This window comes from Lagenorhynchus albirostris, chromosome 1, assembly GCF_949774975.1.
Source record: "Lagenorhynchus albirostris chromosome 1, mLagAlb1.1, whole genome shotgun sequence".
Lineage (NCBI taxonomy): Eukaryota > Metazoa > Chordata > Mammalia > Artiodactyla > Delphinidae > Lagenorhynchus > Lagenorhynchus albirostris.
In genome coordinates, this window is record NC_083095.1 from 117,650,432 (window position 1) to 117,675,078 (window position 24,647).

At 35.7% G+C, this 24,647-nt stretch overlaps 1 protein-coding gene across 9 annotated transcripts in view; it reads left to right on the forward strand.

Annotated features, from left to right (window-relative positions):
• The window catches only part of RNF111 (ring finger protein 111), an 82,083-nt gene extending 62,170 nt beyond the window's left edge, over window positions 1-19,913 (forward strand). For 3 of the 9 annotated variants that reach the window (XM_060150969.1, XM_060151043.1, XM_060150980.1), the window contains 8 exons: window positions 2,930-3,191; window positions 6,834-7,182; window positions 8,855-9,007; window positions 10,004-10,130; window positions 13,671-13,763; window positions 15,122-15,217; window positions 16,470-16,597; window positions 18,265-19,913. In XM_060150969.1, the coding sequence (XP_060006952.1) occupies window positions 2,930-3,191; window positions 6,834-7,182; window positions 8,855-9,007; window positions 10,004-10,130; window positions 13,671-13,763; window positions 15,122-15,217; window positions 16,470-16,597; window positions 18,265-18,382 (1,326 nt within the window). In that variant the 3' untranslated portion in view covers window positions 18,383-19,913. The remainder of the gene's footprint in view (window positions 1-2,929; window positions 3,192-6,833; window positions 7,183-8,854; window positions 9,008-10,003; window positions 10,131-13,670; window positions 13,764-15,121; window positions 15,218-16,469; window positions 16,598-18,264) is intronic. The other 6 variants (XM_060151032.1, XM_060150995.1, XM_060151003.1 and 3 more) reach the window with 6 other exon arrangements.
• The last annotated feature ends 4,734 nt before the right edge of the window (window positions 19,914-24,647 follow it).

Below are 24,647 nucleotides of genomic sequence, written 5' to 3' on the forward strand. Positions count from 1 at the left end.
GTGTCAACCTAATTCATGAGAAATTCGGGAATTCTCCCAATTTTTTCCTCCTCTACCCTACCTCCTATTCTGGAGCCTCCCTATAATCTCCACTCATCTAGAAATAAACAGCCGTCTCAGATGCAGACCTGTGACATAGTTTCTCAGGAGCAGATGAGGTTTTTAGTTTGTGGGAAATTGAAATGTCAGCAAAAATTATAAGAAATTTTTTGCTAATTAAGTAAATTAGTTGATGTTATTAGTGAGTGCTTGATACGTCAAATAATATTAAATTAATATTGGTGGCCACATGGAGTAAATAAAGTGAGGTGTGTTATGTGCTATTTTAACTTTTGCTCCATTGTCTCTGTGTATAATCGTGACGTAAACCTTGGTGGTGCATACTTTAAAAATCAAAACATGTAATTTAAAACTGTAAGTGACACGTGCTAAAAAATGTGCAAGAAAAAAGTCAAAAAGAAATTCAGAGCAGCTGCTTTACTGTACCCTCTGACCTTTCCTAAAGTACTTGCTTCATCTTTTAAATTTTCGCTGATTATCTCTTCTGGTTCTGACAAATTAAAAGTAATTAAGAAAGTAGGGTGTTCCCTTAAGAAGAAAAAACTAGCTGCTGATACCAAAAGGAAATTTGAAAGGGTTTAGTAGGAAATATTATTAAAGAGATTTTAGATGATGTTTTGGTTCTGATAACAGTTCTAAGTATTAACATCTATGGATTGTCTAGACCTGTTCTACCTCTTGGGAATGAGGAAGCAACCTGAGTGAGTTAATTAGAGGAAGAACCTCTTTTGTGTAAAATATAGATGTAACCTACTCACCTATATCTAAGTAGAGGTATTTGGACTGTACACAAAGCTTGAGAAGAATCAGCAGGATCGGGCATTCAGTGGTTATAATGGGTATGAAGGTAAACAAAGAATGAGGTTTTGGAAATATGAACGCTTTGAGATTGATGTAGCTATTTGTAGGACTCTGAAATTAGCCACATGCTCATGAGGTAGCCTCGTATAGTCTCTGTTTGAGACCTGTGTGGACACAGCAGGAAGTTGAGGAGAGGCAGACTGATCTGAGGGTTTATAATTGTGTGGATGTCTTATGATTGTCAGACTGTAGATAGGCAGAGAAAGATTGGGGAGGATTAGGCTTGACGAGAGGAGTTGCAGTAATCACTTGACTCTGTACTACTCCTTTTGATGTAGCTTTCTCTTTTGAGAGAATAGTTTACTTAGTGCTATGCACTACTTACGAGCTGTGTAAAGTAATATTTGCCATTTCTGTGCCATTTTGCTTACCCTCCCTTTTCCTTCTATAATAATAATTGAATGAACTGTTGGAATTGTGAGGAAGAGGGTTCTCTGTGTTGATTTTTCCCCTTTTCTTTTTATTCTCTACTTTTAACTTTACCCTCGGTTCCTTCTAGGAGGACCTTCACCCTACTTAACTCACTCTCTGGGAGTGTTCTTAATCACTGACTGGAGAAGAAGATAGGAAATTTGCTCACCTTCATAGTATGTTGATATTCCAGTCCATTTGCCAAATTTTAGCCTAAATAGGAAAATACGGAAAGGATTTGAACCATAAGTAATAATTCACAGTCTTAAAATATTACTCTTAAACTTTATTTATTCAAATTGGGAGCACATATTGTATTTGCCAACTTAAAAGAAAGAGCCCAGACATTTACTTAATTGATTGTAGACACATAATATAGAAGAGGAAAGTAGCTCTTTCTTTTCACCTTCCTACAGCTTCTCCTGTACCATCATCCTCCTTCCCTTTTAGTATCCAGAGTTTCTCATGTTTCTGTTATCCTCTGAGCTGGGAGGCCATTGAAAGTACAGACAACTGTGTCTCTAAAAAAATAACAATAATAAAATAAAATAAATTTTTAAAAAGTACAAAGACCACTATGGTTCCTCACTGGACTGGGTGACCTGGGCCTCTAATAAATGCATTACCCTAGCTTTCCTCACCTCTAGCCCCTCAGCTTTCAGTATTGAACAATTCCTGCATGTGATTCCATATATAACATCTTTATTTTCTTTAATCATATTTTTAAAATTACAGCTGTGCTGAACACTAAGCAAAGACTTGTATTTAAAATACTTAAGAATATAAAGAAGCAATTCTGTTTCTGTAATCTGCTCTAGAGTAGAAGGTAAAGTGTTTTACTAAGCACTTTTCAAAGTGCTCAGGGGAAAAAACTTAATTACTTTTGAGTAAAGATGGAATCTAGACTCTTTGATTTTCCAACTTGGTAAATGGGCCTTCCCTAAAATTATATTCCTAATAAAAGTAATCATGAAAAAAAAAAAGTAATCATGGTTTAATCTTTTTTTTTTTAAGTGAAAAAAGTTATGAGGAAAAGCTAGCTAATGGTTTAGCTTGAATAATCTTAGGCCCTTTGTTATCTTGGATAATGTTTGCACTATTAAGAGTTTCAGTTGAATGCTTGCTGTGTACAGTTTAAAAATAGAACAAATTTTTACCTGGAGCCTTAAATGTTTTCAGTGGTATGATTATATGTTTTGTAAAGGAGTCCTAAATTACCAATCAGAATTTTGGGGTAAAGGAGGATATGGAAGTATGATTTAAAAGTTTCTTTCTCTCTTAAAATCTAGATAATGGAAGAGAAACAGATCTTAATAATATATTAATTAACTTTTGTTCATCTTACAGCATGATCTCATGCTTGATTATTTAAAATTGATTATAGATTTTAAGTGTATAAGCACTACAATTTTTACAGTCCAAGATGCACACAGTATCTTCTTGGTGCTCAGTAGGTCTTCACACTCAAAATTTTTAGCAGTTTTAAATTCATAGATTCTATTTTTCTAGATTGCATTAGGAGTACTTTTATAATATAACATGAAACAATGTTTTGACCAAATTTTAGAAAGATAAAACATAGTTCCTCTTTATACAGCAGGCATTGCCAGTAGACCTGAGCAGCAGTGGTATCAGAAGTCATGGAAGTGGTGGTTTTCATGGAGCATCTGCCTTTGACCCCTGCTGTCCTGTTTCGTCTTCCCGAGCTGCAATCTTTGGCCACCAGGCTGCTGCTGCTGCCGCCCCGAGCCAGCCATTATCAGTAGATGGTTACGGATCCAGCGTGGTTGCACAGCCCCAGCCCCAGCCCCCTCCACAAGCCTCGCTGTCGTCTTGCCGACATTACATGCCGCCTCCTTGTAAGTATGAATTTAACAGGCAAAGAGCTTAGAGGCACAGAGATGAAGCATCGTCCTCTCCTCATGAAATAACCTTTCAGTAATACTAGTTTATAAATTTTTAGTACCTCCTTGGCCTACGAGTGGAGTGTATTTTTCCTATTTCATCCTCCCTTTACCTCACGTACCCAAAACAGTCTTCTAAGGCAAAAAGGGCAGATGTTGTAAAAGGTCTGGGAAAATAATAAAAAGTATATTTTGTCTGTTTGACATACTAACATTTACGTTTTAATTAATATCTATGAACTCGTACATTGAATGGCACCTTAGATTCCTATAAAAGGAAATTTTAAGGAATTAGATTTATCCTTTAGGAGTAAAAGGAAATTTGTAAGTTTAGTAGTCATTTCTACACATAGGAAAGTAAACTTTGATTAATAATTCTGAAGCTTAACTGAGGCACAAGAGAAAATTCCTTGACAGAAAGCTTTGCCAGTTGCAGAAAGGTTTCTGTACTCATTTGATGCAAGCAATTAAAATAGAATCAGACATGGCTTTTCTAAAGAAATTGAAATCTATGAGATACCATAAGAAATGAGAAATACCCTTAGGCTGTGTAACATATATTTATTGCTCTGTTAAATCATAGGTTAATAATCAGATGGAAGCTTATTAAGTACTTTGATTTAAAAGAAACACTGAAAATTCATGCCAGGGGTAAACCAGAAAGTTGGCAAGGAAATTTGCTTTTGTTTTGATTACATACAAGGGATAATTTTCAATTATATATCTTCTTAGATCTCTTCTTGCAGTCCTATAATTTTAAAAATCTGGGTCCTGCAGGCACAGCTGGAATCAACCCAGAATTTGTACAATGGAATCTGGTGGTATATCGCTTTTCAAGAATGCAACTTCAAAGTATAAGGTAGAAAAAAGGTTTTGAAACGAGTTAGTTTTTGCAAAGCATTGACCAGTGGGCAAATTCTGTGTGTGAACACTGGTATGATATACAGGCTGTTCTGTAATACTTGTTGATATTCATCTTTAATGGATTATCTTTTATTGAGAACTCAAAATGTGTGGTTTTCTCCCCCTCCCCTTTAAAAATAATATACTGAAGCAATTTATAAGTGTATCCATTCATCTTTTATGTCCTAATAAAAAAATGTTTTAGACTTAAACTGGTTTTACTTTTATCATAAAAGTAACTGGTGTACATCCTAAGAAATTCAAACTGCAGAATGATATAAAATGAGAAGTTAAAAGCCCTTCTCCTTTCTTCCCACTAATGCTAATATACCTCAGAGGTACCAATTGTTTATAGTTTATTATAAAACCTTTTAGAAATTTTCTTTCTCCACACGTTATTATGACATATCTCTCCTTTTTTTAAAAAATGGGATTATATCAAACATAGTATTTGCCTCTTGCTTTTTCATTTTTGGTTTTTTTAAAATTCAACAATACATCTTAGATTTTTTTCATATTAGAATATAAAAATCTAGCTCATTTTTTTAATACCTCATAATATTCCATTGTATATTAAATTAGTCCTCTGTTGATGGACACTTAAATTGTTTGTAGTTTGTTAGTCTATCTGTAGGGTAACTTCCTGGGAGTGAGATTGCTGGGTTAAAGTGACATGCTGAACTTTAAAGAAGCAAGATCAAGAACGTTTTTTGTTTGTTTGTTTTTAGTGGCAAGAACACATAAAATAGAGAAGAAGGGGAATGGTCTGTGGGAAGGCAGAATATGTCACCTTTATACAGTTTTGTTTAGATAAACAGTGTATTATAATGATGGCTGAATTTTTCACCACACACAAAAACTGGCAACTATGTGAGGTGATGGATATGTTAATTAAACATTGTGGTAATCATTTCACGTGGTATACATGTGTCAAATTATCATATTATACACTTTGAATATATTGTTGTATTTGTTAATTATATGTCAGTAAGGTTGAAAAAAATAAAATGAAGAGTTAAATAAACTGATTCATTCCAAAACAAGACTTTAAAATTCTGTTATATTTGTGAATATTCTTTCTTGTATAATGATTATAGAAGTAGAAAACCTTGACATGAAACTGGGAAAAATGCTCTAAATTTGAGGAAGGATAGTTAACAATGATAAAACTTAGTGACTTCCTTTTTGATGACCAAGGAGTACTGAGCTTTGTGACTTCTTAGCGTAAAGCATTGATTTGAAAATATAACTTTTAGAAAATCAGTTTAAAAATATGTCACAACTTACATTGAGCTTAGTGATAGTTTCCTTTAAATATTGTGAATATTTAGTGACTATTTCCTTTAAATAACAATACATACTAGCAAGGTTTCCTTTGAAGTATGGCTGAATGAGTCCATGGTTACCTAACTTTCACCACTGATGCATGAATCAGAGCAATTAAAAATTGAAGGCAGTCTTTCTGTAATGAAACTAGAGAATTGCTGTAGCTTCATACCAGGCTACCAAGAAAAAATCTTACAAATAAAATGAAATTAGAGCTAAAATCCAAAGAGGAGACATACTTATTTTTAGACCTCAAACAGATGCATATCCCTCAGAGTAAGAGAGAGATGTATTCCTCTGAGGGACCTTTCAACAGTCACTCTGCAACATAAAGATTCAGGATGAAGAAATGGGCGAAACCATCTTTATAAAGGCTGATTTCCGTGGCAAGTTCCTGGCAAATATACCCCCTTCTTCTTAATGTAGTACTGGAAAAGTGGCATGGGGCAGGAGGAGAAGTGCACTAATGGAAGTATATGTTTGCAGTTGTGCCTAGGACTCGCAAGTTGCTTTCCTCTTTCTAGTGCTCTATAACCAATAAATGACAAAGGAAAACAAGATTTATGTATTTATAAGTATATAATTTATACATTTGATTATACAAAAGCAAAATAGTTGAGTATGGCAGAGTAAAATTGACAGGAGACAATTTGGAAAAATGTTTATACTACCTTTTTATGACAAAGCTTGCATGTATACAAGGAATACTTATAAATCAACAAGAAAAAGGTGAATAATAGGCTAAGAATATGAATGGATAATTCTGGGAAGAAATGTAAGTGGTAAATAAATACATAATTTTTTTCTGGTTAGCATTTAAAAAATTTAGTGATAGTGTAATTAGGCAGGAGCTGTCGTGTACTGCTGATGGTAATTAATTATGTAAACTTTGGGAAGGGTGTTTTGTCAACCAGTATCTGAATTTAAATTATTCTCTCAGACTCAGAACTGCTTATAGGAATTTATGCTACAGAAACTCTCTGTGAGCAGCGTGTGTGTGTGCGCGCGTGCACATGCATGCGTGTACACACGCGTGTACGTGCATGTAGGAAAGAGCACAAGGGGAATCATTGCAGCTTTGGATTACTTCCAGTTTTTATCAGTGGCGATTTCTTCAATAAATTTTGGTGCATTCCTATAGTGGAATGCTGTGAAGCTGTGAATGAAGTAAAGCTATATATATTGACATGAGAAGATACCTATGATTACTCAAAGAAGAAAGCAAGATGCCAAACAGGACTAAGCAGACTCAAGCATCGATAAAGTATTCATAAAAATTAAATATGTGCTAATATGTCTGTAAAATATAATAGGAATGTATTATGCCAATATATGCTCAACTGTATGGTGCCTGTGCTTTTCTTACAGATGCTTCTTTGACAAGACCACTTCATCATCAAACCTCTGCCTGCCCCCACTCTCACGGAAACCCTCCTCCTCAGACTCAGCCTCCGCCTCAAGTGGATTATGTTATTCCTCATCCTGTACATGCTTTCCATTCTCAAATATCTTCTCATGCAACATCTCACCCCGTGGCACCTCCACCTCCAACGCATTTAGCCAGTACTGCTGCACCAGTCCCTCAGCATCTTCCTCCCACACACCAGCCAATTTCACACCATATTCCAGCCACAGCACCTACAGCACAGAGACTGCATCCTCATGAAGTGATGCAGAGGATGGAAGTTCAAAGAAGGAGAATGATGCAGCATCCAACGTATGTTTTATGTTTTTAAAAAAATAATCACACTTTATTCTTTCGCCTTCTATTTCCATTGGTCTTTAAACCTGTAAAGTCTTTAGAAGTGATGTAGCTATCCTCAATTAGTAGTGATGTAACTTAATCCTCCGTTCACTGGGAAATTAATTCTTTACTAACCAGAATGTTCCTCCGTCTCATCCTGAGTTGTAGGTGCTGACAAAAAAAAATCTATATCAGGTTATTTAATAAAATCAAAGCCCTTTCAGGATATAACCCAAGGTCATTTATTTTTGCAAGCTAATCTTTGTTTCTTCAGTAGTCCATACTAAAGATTAATGTTAAAATTGGTGATCCTGAGTAACAAGATGTAAAGTTATTAAAGATTGAATTTGATTTATTTTATGTTACCAACCAGAGGGAAGAAGGGTGTTAGTAGAAGTTTTCAACAGCTGACATTGAAAAACTAGTCTTATTAACTTAGTTTATTTATAAATTTAAATATTAAGATATCCCCCCCAAAAAAAGATATTCCCCAAACATTATGAAAAGACTATAATTGAACTTTTTGTTTTCTTTTGAAAATTCAGGATCTGATATTCTAATTTAGGGCAGCGTACTTTGTTGGTCTTATTCTGCCTGCCTGTTTTGGTAAATAAAGGTTTGCAGGAAAAGAGCTACACTTGTTCATCTGTGTATTGTCTGTAGCTTCTTTCACACTACAGAAACTAAATTGAATAGTTTCAACAGAGACCATGTAGCCTATAGAGCGAACAGTATTAACTATTTGGCCCTTCCAGAATGTTTGCAAAACTCTTGATCTAATCAATAATCTGGCACTTGTGTAACTTCTTTCTTTAGTTATATAATTTAAGGTTATATTCAGAATCTCTGGCTGTTTCTGCCATTCTAATATAGTGACCCTTTATATAGAAAGTTGCCAATTTCATATTCATATCTTCCAGTATCTAGAAAATTAAGATTAAACATGCAAAATCTGTAAATGTGTTCGAAACTAATAGTAAGAATTAGACTATAAAAAATGAATCCCTGGAGCTGTTTTTTCTTAAGTGCCATTTGTTTAGAACTTTATGACTATTTGCATTTGTAAATTTGACAGACTTTAGACTAGAAAGAGAAAATATAATTAGCTGGGATGACAAAGTGTGAATGGAGGTAATGTCAGTTCCCTGGATGGGTTGACATGTGTGTTTGAAAAAAATGCACAAGGTTAAAATTTTTTTCTTAGAAGTTTTATCCATTAAAATGGATGAATATTATTACAGTATAAAGGTGAAGCAAAATAAAATAGTTTCCATTTTTCTGCTTTATATGTTTATATAAAATAACTTCTTTGTGCCTGTAGCATATGCTGGAATATTAATTTTTAAAATTTTATTTAGTTCCTATTATTCTATTTAAAATACTTGCTGTAAAACAGGTATGCAAGATAATGTTAAAACTGCCTTTTTCCTTGGGTGATATTCGGATTGGAGGCATTGTAATAAATGAGCAGTGAGAATTTGTGGGATTATGGTTTCTTGATTTATTATTAATCATTAAATTATTTTATATTACATTTTTATAATTTATAGAATTAATTTCAAGACTAATTTGTAGATGTTTGTAATAGTAATACTATATTATTTTTTCTACACTAAGAAATAACCAATTATTCAATTATTTCCAGTGGTCTTTTTGTGTTCTGTGTTTCCAGGCGGGCACATGAACGCCCCCCACCCCATCCACATAGGATGCATCCAAACTATGGTCATGGGCATCATATTCATGTGCCTCAGACTATGTCCTCACATCCTCGACAGGCTCCAGAGAGATCTGCCTGGTCAGTATCTTGTTTATTTCAAAGCTATGCTCAGTTTCTTGTGGTGGAAACCTGGAAGAGATACTTTGTAGTGGAATGCCTAGAGAAGGGTAGTGTGGAGAAACTGAATTCCAGCTTATCTGTGAAGCACTGCCTCTGGGTGAGTCCTAAGAGACCTGGAGAGGAAAGAGTAGCAGCTTGAGTTCTGGGGCAGGGAGTGTGTCAAACAGGAGTAGAGCTTTTTGTTGTTGTTGTTTTTCAGGGACCTACCGTCAAAAGTTAACTCCCTAAACTTTTCATAACTTCTTTATCCACCGCCCCCCACCTTTGTACTCACATTTGCTGTACCACCCTTAACCCCTGCTGTTGACAGGGGAAATCCAGCCAGCATCCTCTAGGCTTGTGTTCTTTCCTAGAGAAATGGAAGCAGATTTGCATTAATTTTCTTTCTGGATCTGTTGTCTGTGGGCAATCATTGAGATCTTGATCCACAATGACTTTTGAGACAAAACATAAAGTGAAAATAAATAAAAGAAGATTTGGCATTTACCAAATTTTACTCTTTCTAAAATTTTGTTTACCCTTGCTTTATAAGGTAATTGTCCTTGATGCCAACAATCCAGAGGCACTATCCAACAAATAGAAGGCCTGGGAGCACATTCATATAAACCAAAAAAGCAAACTCTATTCCATATGCTCCTCAAGAAGAATCAGACTTTTAGATTGGAAGGAACCTTAGGGGCCATTCATTGTATTCCCTTCCTTTGTGAGATGTGAAGCTGAGTGCAAGTGCTTTGCTCCTCATGCTCACAAAATTGGATCTTTGAATGTTAATTCCTAAAGTGAATTTGAAATTATTAGTTATATCCTTTGGGCTAAATTATCTTTTTTTCTCAGCTAAGTAAGATAAGAATCTTCAGATTACTTTAAAAAATGTAAACATCATCCCCCATTTCTGTTGATAATAAAGACACTGTAAAGATGTCTAAAATTTAAACTGTTCTCCTCTTTTGTCAGGGAACTGGGAATTGAAGCTGGAGTGACTGCAGCTACTTATACACCTGGAGCATTGCATCCTCACTTGGCCCATTACCATGCACCACCTCGACTTCATCACTTGCAATTAGGAGCTCTTCCTTTAATGGTAAAATAGGAACCTTTCAAAATTCTGACATAGTTGCCTTCGAAAACTATTCTTCCTTTTCTAAATTAAATATTTTATTGGAAATATTTTTAATGTATTAGTTGTTAATAGGTGTTTCAGTAGAAGTTGAGCATTATTATTAGATTGAAACTGTGCTATAAGAAGGTATTAGATATATTAAAATATGTGTGTGTATTTGCATTGTAAAATATATTCTTCTTAATGTAAAAAATGACAAATTTTTTTCTTTTTATGTGAAGATGACAATCTTGATCCACTCTCCCTAGGACATGTGCTTTATTTTGTTGTAAGTGGTAATGGGTCTGTTCTAATGCATTCATACTTTATTTTCTGATCAGCAGGACTGTATTAATTCTCTGTATCTGATTTGAACAGATTCAGATTTTGTTGATCCATTTTGAGTTCTAAAGAACAAATTTCGCAAAAATTGAGTTTGCTCTTCACATAATACATATTGTGTGGTACAGAGAAGTGAGTAGTTTTGTCTTGTAGGGGTAGAGGCACTGCAGAGAAGGTTGCCAAGACACTTTATTATACATGCAACTTCTAAGCAGGCTTTGGAAGAATTGGGAATGGTACTCTTACAGTGGCTACAGCATGTAAAGAGCTTTCAAATAGCATAAGCACAAGGAAATCCAAGTAAGTTGGTATTTCTAGATCTTAGGGGTGAGGGTCATTCAGCAATGAAGTATCTGCCCTGCTAAGAAACTAGGACTCAGGAACCATTGAAAGGGGAATGTCTTGATCATATTTATGTTGTTAGAGTGATTTAATCAGATTGTAGTTAAATAGACCCCCTCTTTAGTTGTGTGTAAAATAGATTTCATGGTAGGAGAAGGATACTGGTTAGGTCATTATAGTAGAAGAGATAAAAGTTGGTGAATGCCTGAACAAGGGCAGTGGCAGTTGACATAAAAATGATGGGATACATTTGAGTAATATTTAGGATGACTTCCAGATTTCTAGCTTTGGTTATTAGGTATATGGTGTTGCCATTCACTAAGTTGGAGAATATTAGATGAGGGTTTAGGGAAGGGGTTATTAGGTGAGTTAGGTTTTGGACATACTGAATCTGAGATAATATGTGTATCAAGGTGGGATGTCCAGTAGGAAGTTAGGTTTATGGTCTGGATCTCCAAACAATAAACTGGTATCTGAGTTAAAGATGGGTTGTGATCTGTCAATGTACAATATATATGTGTCACATATCTGTCATATTACATGAATCCATGGAAGAGGATTAGATTTCCAGGAAAATCTAATCTAATCTAATTTGTCAGACTGACAAGAGATTGAAAAAAACCTTGGAGAATAATAATACTATATTTAAATGATAATACTGTACTTCAAACAAAGAATTCCAAGAATTGGCTAGAGAAGTTGAGGATAAATAAAGTTAGAAGTATGTCAAAATAATATGGTCAGTAGCGTTTCATCACAAAAAAGTAAAGTTTGAAAAATGTTGAATGCATTTGGCATGGGACTGGTTATTGGCGGCTTTCGTCAGAGTGATTTCAGTAGTGGTGAGGGATGGAGATGGGGTGCCTCTTAGATTACAGTAAGGAAGGTTAAAAAAGGTGGAGACTGTGAATATAAACTACTTGCTTTATAAACTTGGCTGTGAAGGGAAAGTGGGAAATAGGGTTGGCATTTGTTCCAGGTTTAGAGAGGTGATTTAGGTTTGGAGAAACTTGAAGGTAATTTTAGGTTTAGGACAGAACAACATTAGCATTAGGGAGGGCTTGTTTGAAGATGTCGCGGAAAAGGGGTGGGTAGCAGCTAATTAAGGATGACCCAGGGTCGGGGAATAGGAGAAGAGGGGAGCAGGTGATAGAGCTGACCTTTGAGTAGGAGAAAGAGGAAGCTTACCCCTAAAAGCTAGAGAAAGGAGGCTAGGGAGAGTTACAGGAGAGGTGCAGCTTTAAGTAGTTTGGAAGGCAGGAGTTCCTTTCTGATTTTTTTCATTTTCCTTGGAGATGTGTAGGAAGTTAGATTATCTGCTTAAAGCTGGATACTATTGATCTTGATTATGAGGAAAATTGCAGATATTTAAATACTAGGCTATTTTAAGGGTAAAAGTTATTGCTTATTTTAAATTCTTTTCCATGTGTGCATTGTCTTTTAAAGCTGTAAAACCTGCTAGAAGTATGTTACGATTCAGCGGAAGCTGATTAAAAAATACTTTTGGAGATTTATTTATAAAAATGGAAGAATGGTGCTCTGTCTCAGAAACTCCGTTTCCTAACACTATGGTCAACTCTTGTTATTCATGGTAGTTATGTTGTGTAGATTTGCTGTGAACGCTGACTAAGCAGATGTTGAACTATTGGGGTGGCCAAAAAGTTGTTTGGGTTTTTCTGTACGATGTTACAGAAAACCCCGAACGAACTTTTTGGCTAACCCAATATTATTCCTAAGGGTAAATACAGCCCTAGGTTATTGCAAGCTTCTAGTCACAACAACCAGTCAATGCATTACGTTGCTTTAATGTGTTTTTCTGTTTAGAGACACCTTATTTGACATATACTGTTGATTCATTAACATTGATCTCATGGCCAGCAACACCATAACTCATGCCTGAATGAAGCTTATCTACACATATTTTCTGCATAAAGCACATCACAACCTTCTTGCACTTAGGAACACTAGCCAACAATTAAGCATTTTGTTTGGGAGCCATTTTAAACAATAAAATGATCTATAAATAGCAAAAAATGTGAAAAACATTGCACTAAGTAGATTGCAAAAAAGACACTTGTTTACAGTGTAAGAGCTGAAACAACTAGGCAGGGTCTTCTTCCTCTAGGCTGGGAACACGTATTGGGCAAGTCAAATTTTTTGCTGCTCTGTGCAGGTCCATGAATGACTGTGAGAGCATGACTATTGATTCTGGAGTTACAAATAAATTCAAATAAATTCTCTCAAGTAGGTGAGTTCACAACAAAGACATCCATGAATAATAAGGATTGACTATGCCTAACAAAAAAATTAGAAAACACTGTTAAAACTTTCACTAACAGAGCCAAACCAAAAAAGGAGCCAAGGGTACCTTTGACTATTTGGGAGTTAGAGGAAGGGGAGTAAAACTTTTATGTTGAAGTTAAGTTTTGTGCATTTCTGTTTCTTAATACTGTTCAATAAAGCTCTCTGAAATTGATCAGATCTTATAAAATTTTAGCCTTTATACGTTTAGGCTACTAAGAACATCGTTCTTAGGTTTGAGTATTTTCTCCTTAGGATTCTTTGTGCAAAATAAATCAAGTAGAAGAGAATTGTTATCTCATGGAACTGCTGTTCCCTTTTCTTTTCCTTCTGATGACGGTTTGAGTTATTATAAAAGAGATCATTTTTGAAGAGGAACCTGTTAACAGAATGCTTTTTTGGAGCTATAAATACTTATTGAAGTTGATTTTTGTGAGAAGCTGGATGGAGAGAATGGAGTGTCTGAATTATTCAATGGTAGCAGCAAAACTTGAGCCTATTCTTAATTGATTTAGCCTATCTCTTCTACTAAAATAGGTTCCTGACATGGCAGGCTATCCTCACATTCGTTACATTTCATCAGGCTTGGATGGAACATCATTCAGAGGTCCTTTCAGGGGCAATTTTGAGGTATGTAATAAAATTAATGAAGATATTTGCCACAGTATCCGTAATGCAGAGAGAAAATATATGTAATATTAATATTTACAACTGTATAGGATTGCTGCAGTGGCTGGGGATCAGAAAGCAGTAAAATACCTGAATTTCTGATATTGCTTCTAGGGATTATTATAGAAAAGTTTATAAGTGATATTAATTTTAGTGTCAGAAATTACCCAAGTATTTGAAGAAGAGTAAATGAAAATATCTAATACAGAAGAATGTAGAAATTTATTGAATTAATATAAATATCAGATAAAGAACCATACTATTAAATGTGGGAGAAAAACCTTAATGCTTTTTTTCAAAAATAAATGCAGTAGACTTACGTGCTTTATTGAACCCATGTGATGTTTGTAATACATTAGAATTGAGCAGTAACATTTTCTATATAAATCTACCTTTTGCAATATATCTTGGAAATCAGTACTATCATTCTTTGGACCAATTCATTGTTTTCAATAGCTCTTATATTGTACTGTGTGGATGAATATAATTTAACCATTCTCCTAGAAAATCATTTAGGTTTTTCTAATATTTTCCTACTACAATCGATGCCTAATGCTTTTTGACTAAGCTTAATTTTTAGAGAAGCATTGCTGTAGAAAAATAAACCTAAGTAATTCAGTTTTTCGCTAAATATCTTCTTGTTTGAATTTTCAGGAAGAACAAGTCATTTGAATATGATGTAAAGTTTTTTGGTTTTTAAAAAAATTTATTTATTTTTGGCTGCATTGGGTCTTCGTTGCGGCGCGTGGGCTTTCTCTAGTTACGGCGAGTGGGGGCTACTCTTCGTTGCGGAGCATGGGCTGTAGGGCACACAGGCTTCAGTAGCTGCGGCACACGGGCTTAGTTGCTCCGCGGCATGTGGGATCTTCCTGGACCAGGGCTCGAACCCCTGTCCCCTGCATTGGCAGGCGGATTCTTAACCATTGCACCACCAGGGAGGTCCCTGATGTAAAGTTTTGTTTCTTCATGTCAGTTTGGAAGTTGGAGTCATTGGGACTTAGAACTATTGTTTGACCTGTTTCCCTATTTTACTACAATGATTTCATCTTCTACATGCATGCACACATGCTTACTGATGTACATAATACCATGCGGTAATATGCTGCCCTAGTCTGCAAGGATGACTTTGCCATACCACTTCAGTTGGCTGAGAAAAGAATTATAAACAGTCATTTGCCTTACTGTATATATGGCTTTTTGAATACTCTATTTACATTGCAGGTTTATAAATATGGAACTTTATTGCTTTTACAGTATTGACAGTGCTGTTCAAGGAATAATCATCCTGACTTTTAATACTAGTTATTCTTCACCTTCAGGAACTTATTCATTTGGAAGAAAGACTAGGAAATGTCAATCGTGGAGCATCCCAGGGGACAATTGAAAGATGTACATATCCACATAAATACAAAAAAGTAAGAATTTATTTTATGAAACATCTACATTATTATTGAAATGCATAACATTTAATATTATGGACTTCCTTTGAGTTTGTGGAGTCTAGCAACTACATTTTTTTTTTTTTTTTTTTTTTTTTTTTGTGGTATGCGGGCCTCTCACTGCTGTGGCCTCTCCCGTTGTGGAGCACAGGCTCCGGACGCGCAGGCTCAGCGGCCATGGCTCACGGGCCCAGCCGCTCCGCGGCATGTGGGTTCTTCCCGGACCGGGGCATGAACCCACGTCCCCTGCATCGGCAGGCGGACTCTCAACCACTGCGCCACCAGGGAAGCCCTACATTTTTTATTATTAAAACAATACATGCATGTAGTTAAAAAAATTGAAAGTATAAAAATATATACTCTGAAGTCTGTTACCCTACTGATCCTAGTTTTCCTTCCCAGAAGAAAAATCATGCTTAAACATTTCTTAGGTATTCTTCCACATATTTTTAATAATATGCATATGTATATATTTTTCTTTCACTTTTAAAAATAAAGGGGATAATATACACACATTTTTGCACATTTTCTTTTCATTCTATATCAGCACCTACAGATGATCCATATTCTTTTTAATCACTTATACAGAATTCCATCATACAGTAGTACCATAATTTAACTAGTCAGTTATTTTGATGGACATTTAATTGACCTACATTTCTTATATTCTACCCTTATATTCCTTATGTAGTATTACATCTAGAAGTTATGGACTAGGCATGTTAAATAAATTGCTTTCAACAGACAACAGTGTTCTATGCTATGGAGACTAATAAAGTGTGAAATTTCTGTTCATTGTATTTTTCATCCTTTTTCTAAGAGTATTAATGAGGTATTACCATTAAAGTCCTTTCAACTGTTTAAGCTAAATACTATAATTAGCATTAATTTTTTGAATGTTATTTGAAATGTTCATTAGTAAAATAAAGTTTATTTGGCTGTGCTCATGATAGGACAAAAATAGTATATAGTATTCTAATTGTGGATTAAAAATGATAAATTTCAAGCTAATGAATTTCTATTACTTTTAATTTTGCTTTTGATGCTGATTATTTAAGGGTCTTACAAGAACACTTAGTTGATAATAGTCACTTAATTCATCCTTTAATTCATGACAGTTTTGCCTGGGAAATAAGTTGTGGGTGAATGTGTGGTTTTGTTTTGTTTTGTTTTTCAAATAAACACAGACTTTACTCAGTTGTTCAATAATGTCATCTCTACTAATAAGGTAACAACTGATTGGTTCTCACAGAGGAAACTGCACTGCAAACAAGATGGGGAAGAAGGGACTGAGGAAGACACAGAGGAAAAATGTACTATCTGTTTGTCTATTTTAGAGGAAGGTGAAGATGTGAGGTAACTAGACACTAATTATCTAAAATCCATTGTCAAAACTGTACAAGATTTTATTTGAAAGTAGACCAGAACCCAAATAAAGATTACTCCTGGCATACCCTGTTACCAGTCTCTGACATGTAGAATTGCCTTCTTATAGTGAGTGAAATAAAAAAGATTAAAGTCTCTGTATTAACAGCAAAGGGGTGTGGATGGGAAATATACTACCTGTTTTGGGGCCACACCAGGACTTGGCCAGGGAAATTTTATGGTCAAAAATGTCTTCTTTAAATCTTGCAGGAAGGAGAATTTGAGAGGTGAGAGGCTTTGGAGGCCAAGACAGATATATTAATGTATTCTCCAGAGCTTAAAGAGGGGGAGCCAGATTAGCTCCATGCAGTTTGTTTTACAGCATCTTTTATAAAGTAATCTTGTTCTAAAATTTCCTCTCAGTTTGTAGACTGTTTTCTTCTTGCAACTTTGTGATTTAGGAAATGTTATTATGCTAACCAAATATTAATTTTAGACTTCTCTTTTTATAATCTCTTAATTGTTTTGTTCCTATTCTGGTTTTTTCTAATGTAACATAATCCCATATGAAACAAGTTCTATAACATATATAAAAACTGTATAGTAGTTTTATTGCCCTAGTTTATAAGGAAAACTTTATCGTATTTCTTCAGTTGGCTAAGAGAGAGAAAAATTGTTATAAAAAGTTGTCTACTATACCACATATAAGGTTATTTGAACACTGTATTTCCAGTGAAGATTTATAAATATGGATGATAATTGTTTTTACAATATTGACAATACTGTGCAAGGAGTAATTGGAACACCTCTTTTTAGCTATTTTTACAAAATATTAGGAAGTCTGAAATGTATGACAACTCTTAACGAGGGTGGAAGTTGAAATGAACACAAGTCAGTAACTTTTATCCTACTGTTACACTTAGATTTAACGTTACCCTGTTATTGCACGGAAGCTTTCTTTATTTCTCAATTTCCAATTGGTAGTGTAGTGTACTAAAGTAAACGTCTCTTTTTAACCTAATTTTAAAAGAGTAGCGTAGAATTAAGTGGATATAACATGAAAACAATATTATTAACCTTTAATCAATCAGGTACTTAAATTTAATATGTAAAGATCCTGTAGACAGAAAATAATATTGCATATTAAGACATTCCTTAATCAGTATGATATGGCTGCTGTATATTTACAACATAATTTCTAAGGCTTTTGAGAGAGAATTAAATGAGATTTTTTTGAAAGTGCTTCACAAATACAATGATTTGATATTTAAAAATGCACTTACAGTATTATGTTACAGGAAACATATTGCCAACTCCAGTGCATTGGCGGCTCATGTAGAGAAGCAAAGCTGGAATAATTGCTAATGTAATTGTTGTTCTTAAAATTCTTGAGATTTTACATAATTTGATTCCATACCTGTGACAGTTAATTATCTTGGTCATTTATACATTATATTGCCCAGAGTATTAACTTAATGTAGGTGTAACTCTTGAGTACGGAGGGGTGTTTTTTTTTTTGTTTTTTTAACAGAAGAGAAAAATGTTTAGTAACTTCAGAACATTACTGAATTATTACATGTATCATTTGTTTAAAAATAAATGCCACTACACTTGTCATAAAATTAATTTTTGCTTTTTGTTTTGTTTGCCTATAATAGACGCCTTCCCTGTATGCACCTTTTCCACCAAGTGTGTGTTGACCAGTGGTTGATTACCAATAAGAAGTGCCCCATATGCAGAGTGGACATTGAGGCCCAGCTGCCAAGTGAAAGTTGACACCATGTTTCAGAACTCTTACCCTCCCTCTCATTCCCACCCTCCTGGTACTGCAGTCTACCAAAGATGGCATGACTTACCTGCGCAGATTTGGAAGCCGTGAACTTAGAGTGCTGGCTCTGCTATATGGTACAACTAATGCTAGACCTACAGTTTATGTATACAGTTGATTTTGATGTATTTATAAAAGCTTTTTTTTTCTAGATTTGACATTTTTCCTGTATCATTTTACTGTATTTTTGCATGGTTCCTTGTATTGCATTTCTTTGCACATATTATGGGCTTGTGACCCTAAACTTGCAGGCAAGATTAGCTGCTTTAGTAAGTAGAATTTCGTGGTCTTTTTGTTTTTTACATAGTACCAGGTCTTGAGAATTACGAATTTTTTTTATCCATTACTAACGTTTAATTTAATCAATCATGTACTTTAGTTTAATGTATAAAGATCCTCTAGAAAATGATAATATTGTGTATTAAGACATTCCTTAATTAGGACAAAATGGCTGCTGTATATTTACAATATGGAGTTCTGAATTAAATACCATTCTTGATACTGGGAACAGAATACAAACCATTTTCAATCAGATGCAGGTGGTATTCACATCACCAGAGTGATCAATAGAAATTTTCTTGGTGTATCCTTTTCCTTTCAGCACAATGCAGATAGAGTTGAATATTGATATCATACATTTAGACTGCTGTTCTGATTGTATTTATCTTTTTCCTACATTGTTTAGAACTTTATTTCCCAGATTCAATTTTTGCTGCTGTGAAACAGCTCTGATGAACACTAAATAGTAATTTCAATTAGCTGGATTGTACATACTTGCAGATTTAACAAAATTTTAGGGAAATTGGAGAAGACATGTAGAATTTTGTTCAGTCTTCTGCTAAGCACGTATATTAAAGATATCTGCTTACATTGACTTTTGTAAACACATTTAGTCAGGATTTAGAATTGCAGTCATCGGCAGGTATCTGTGCATTCATAGAACTTCTAAAGGTCCCAGGATCACTTTTAAAGGGATTTTTATTAGTTTAAAGATAAATAAAGTCAGCTGAATCTACATGTCTCTTGTTTTATTTCTCTTTAAACTTGAAAACAGTAAATCTGCAGATACTGTGAGGCACAAATTATACTGTCAACCTACTGTTGCTCTGGTTTTAGACTCCCACTTCATACATTACCAAGAGTCGATCACTGATTTAAAAATTTTAATTTCTATAGTTAAGATTTACTGCATAATATAGAATATTAAAGTTAAGTTAATGTACTAACATTTCTCCTTTGGAGAAAGTTTTAATCCACTTAAGGATGTGTATTATCAAGATACTTTCATATACAGGATAGCCTAATTTTATTTGTCTAAATATGCTTAATATGCCCCAGATTGCAAATGCATCAGTCAGTAACATCACTGTCTGTATGTGGAAGACATGTTCCCATGGGTCATATGTGAAGATGTCGATAAGCTTGCATTAAGCCACCTGCTTTGTAAGTGGATTGATTAATAAATAACTTATATTTCTATTGTCTTTGTGTTTCATAGTTCATTTTTATAAAACTGTTTACACTGAACATCTTGGAATTCAAAACAGTGATCTCACTCAAGTTGACATTTGCATAATTTGATGTTTGTATTCATTCAGTTATGGCTACTTGCCCTTGTTTTGTATTAGTAAATGTTATACCGTAGTGATTGGCAGTATCAGCCTGCTTCAACATAGTATGTGTAGAGATGGAGGATGGACTATGGTTTATAAATTTGGATATAAAGTAATATATTTAAAAAGAATACTAGGGACTTCCCTGGTGGTACAGTGGTTAAAATCAGCCTGCCAATGCAGGGGACACGGGTTCGACCCCTGGTCTGGGAAGATCCCACATGCCAATGGGCAACTAAGCCCATGCGCCACAACTACTGAGTCTGCGCTCTAGAGCCCACAAGCCACAATTACTGAGCCCGCGTGCTGCAATTACTGAAGCCCGTGCGCCTAGAGCTCGTGCTCCACAACAAAAGAAGCCACCTCAATGAGAAGCCCGCGCACCGCAACGAAGACCCAATGCAGCCCCCCAAAAAATTATAATAATAATTTAAAAATTAAAAAAAAGAATACTAGATGATTAAGCTGCACTTGTAGAAGGGTTGTGGGAGGAGTGGCAAGACAGAATGAGAGAGAGAAAAAGAGAGAGAGAGACTTTGTTTGCCATCTTACTAGGGACAAGAGCTAGTAGCCTGTCTTCAGGTAGCCTGTGATGGATGTAGGACTTTACCACTGGAAAACCCAGGGTCTGTGCCAAGGGGTAAGATGGGGAGAATTCTATACAATGGAGGCCTTCTTCATGCTCCCCAAAACACAAATACAGATAGATTTCTCTCTTTTTTAATATTATATCAGATTTAGATGCACAACTACCTATTGACCTGTTTAATGATTGCTACTGATTTTTTTTAAATCTAAAGTATCATTACTTTAAAATTTATTTTATGCAAGTATTTGTAGCATATACCTGAATTGTTAATGCAGGAGCTTCTTAAGCTACTGCAATTAATTACAGAAAAATGTGATTAGTAATGAACCAAGTGAGAAAGAAAATAATTTTTAGTATTTTAACTTTCTGTGCTTTGTTTTGGTGTCTTCCATATCCTGCTACATCTTATGTCAAAACGAAAATTTCAGTGATAGCTATCCAAATACTTTAAAAACTCTTTTGTCAGCAAATCCTTATGTTCATCGTTGTTAATATGCAAGTGATAAACTGATATTTGAAACATTTTTTTTAATCTGGTGACTTTGTTTAAGCTGCTAGCACATTTCATCATTTGAACCATAACTATTTGACAGAAAACTAGCTCTGTTTTAAAAATGCTATTTGTAATACAAATTAAAATGTAAACGCTGTAGACATTTTATGATTAGTTTTTCATAAATGGGAATAGCTTAATTTTGTAGAAAATGCATCCTGAATTTTTTTTAACATCTTTATTGGAGTATAATTGCCTTACAGTGGTGTTAGTTTCTGCTTTATAACAAAGTGAATCAGTTATACATATACATATGTCCCCATATCTCTGATTTTTTTTAATTTTTATTTTATATTGGAGTATAGTTGATTTACAATGTTGTTAGTTTCAGGTATACAGCAGAGTGATTCAGTTATACATAGACATGGATCTATTCTTTTTCAAATTCTTTTCCCATTTTGGTTATTACTGCATCCTGATTTTTAAAAAATTAATTAGTTTATTTTTGGCTGTGTTGGGTCTTCGTTGCTACGCGCGCGGGCTTTCTTTAGTTGCGGTGAGCGGGGGCTACTCTTCACTGCGGTGTGCGGGCTTCTCATTGCGGTGGCTTCTCTTGTTGCAGAACGTGAGCTCTAGGCACGTGGGCTTCAGAAGTTGTGGCACTCAGGCTTCAGTAGTTGTGGCTCGCGGGCTCTAGAGTGCAGGCTTAGTTGTGGCGCAGGGGCTTAGCTGCTCCATGGCATGTGAGACCTTCCCGGACCAGGGTTCAAACCCATGTCCCCTGCATTGGCACCCCTGCATTGGCAGGAGGGTTCTTAACCACTGCGCCACCGGGGAAGCCCTGCATCCTGATTTCTAATTTAACTTCCAAAACCTCTGGCAACAGTAAATTTTCTTGCTTATTCAAGACTTGACATGTCACAATATTGGATATAGCAATATTGAAATATTTTCTCTCAGTTATAGATTTCACTCATTTCCTTGAATTAAGGGTTATGTCCAAAACAGCTATTTCTTTCTAAGAATATTTTCTTTCTCTCTCCTCTGTATTCTATACAGATTCACAGGCCACACAGTTGATCTTTTGGAGTTTTGAAAAGAATATAGTCTGGTGTCAGACAGACTTGGGCTTAGAATTGTTTAACTCTAAAAAACTTAAGCTTTCTGAGCTTCATCTTTCTTATCTGTAACAGAAATAGTTTGTTATTAGAATTAAATGAGATGAGTGTAAAGAGCTTTGCATATAGGACATACTTAAGAAGATACGTTCTCCCAATGCTTGCTCATCCCACCCCACCGCCCAAATACCCTTGCCCTTGCTGACAAATGGTAGCATAGCAAGATGCTGAACCATAGATCAGTGTTTGCTGTAATCTTTACTCGTACCCAGTCCAAGCAACGGATTACTAGATAAGAATGAACAATCCTCTTCAGCCCTTCAAATTTTTCTTCTACCAGAGGAATGGAAGATTCCCAGCACATGTTCCTTTGCTTTGAAGTCACATCAGGCACAGTTACCCGTAAAAACCGTCCAATGCTGTGTTTTAGGCAGCTGCTGCCAATAGATCAGACGTGGCACAGGATATGAAACCATTTGCCTCTCTGAGCTAAAATAAAATATTACGGAGAGATTAACAGCTAGAATTTCTCCATCCCTCCTAATTTTCCTTCCCATCAAATTGTGTTATGCAGGGATCTGGTACCCGTTAAGGATTAATTAAGCACACTGCTGAGCTGCCTTTGTTATTGTATTAGCTGCTTCTAGGCTTATTCTTAGAGAGACCAAGAGTGTGTGGAAGGTGTAGGTTGCCAGGAGAAGCTTTTGATTAGCCCAGAGAAATTGCATGTCTCCTTTAATCCTTTATCATCGCTACCGAGAATGGTTAGATTCACTAAATACTAATTTTCATTGTGTGCTACGCTGAGTCAGTTTTGCTTTAGGTGGTGATATACAGTATGTGTGCAGGGCCGGGGGTGGGGAGCTTTGGAGAGTAAACTTCTACAGATTGTTATTGATATGTTGTGTTACAGAAAGGAAGAGTTTGGCTTCTGCCATTGCCTGTGTAGCTGGTAGCACAGCTCAAGATACTCAGATTTCCAATCTGGCCCATAATATGGGATGCTCCAAACTTGTTATCCTAAGGATTCTGTTTTTTAGATTCTCAAGAAGAGTTTTCGACAAGGGAATTGGAAGAGATATGGTAAGTCTTCCAGCTTGGCTTTAAAAAGGAATGGATATCTTTATTGAACTGCTATCTAGACTACCGTACTGTTAGTATTTGCTCAGAGAATAAGCTGTGGTGTACCTGGGTTCCTAGAACTTTGTTGTTAGCCACACACACCCCAAACCCCAAAGGTTTGTATTACCTATTGTTTGGTGACCCTAAAACTTAGTGGCTTAGACATCAAACATCTTAGTTTCTGTGGGTCAGGAATTTGGGAGCAGCTTAGCTTGGTGCTTCTGGCTCAGGGAGTCTCATGAAGTTACAGTCAAGGTGATAGCTGGGGCTGCAGTCATCTCACGTCATTACTGGGTCTGGAAGATGTGTTTCCAAGATGGCTCACTCACATGGCTGTTGATAGGAGACTTCAGTTCCTTATTGGTTGTTGGCCAAGAGACGCCACTTCCTTGTTATGTGGGACTCAGATGTCTTCACAACAGGGTAGCTGGCTTCCCCAGAGCAAATGACCACAGAGAGAGTGCAAGTAGGAAGCCACAGTGATATTTTTCATCTAGTCACAGGAGGTATACTCTCATTCTTGCCACATTGTATTCATTAGAAACAAGTCACTAAATATAGCCTATATTCAAGAGGAGTTGATTGGGTTCCAACATTTGAAGAAAGGTATAGCAAGAATTTGTGTACACATTTTAAAAACACCACAGTTAGTAACTGTCTTATCCCCTATGTCGAGACCCAGTCTCTAGACATCTTGGACTTCTGTGGCCAAAGATTCTATCAGACTGGTTTCAGTCCTTCCCAGGGCTCTCCATTACATCTGATCCATGGTTCAGCACTAAATCAACTGTGCCCTCAGGAGGTAACCAAATGCCAAAATATCTGGAAATGGCTCAGGCATTCAAGTTGCCCGTGTGAAAAATTTTCCAAGAATAATTTTTTTTTTTTTTTTGGCTGTGCCACACAGCATGTGGGATCTTAGCTCCCCAACCAGGGTTCGAACCCATGGCCCCCTGCATTGGAAGCACAGAGTCTTAACCACTGGACCACAAAGGAAGTCCCAGAATAATGTTTTTGAGGTTCACAGTTTACAAATAATTATAAATCCTAGCTACTGTGCTATGTTTTCCTAAGCCATGACACCATAGGAAACAGTAAGATACAAGACTTGCAGCAGGGATATCCCTGGCGGTGCAGTGGTTAAGAATCCGCCTGCCAATGCAGGGGACATGGGTTCAATCCCTGGTCCGGGAAGATCCCACGTGCTGCGGAGCAACTAAGCCTGTGAGCCACAACTACTGAGCCCATGTGCTGCAACTGCTGAAGCCCACGTGCCTA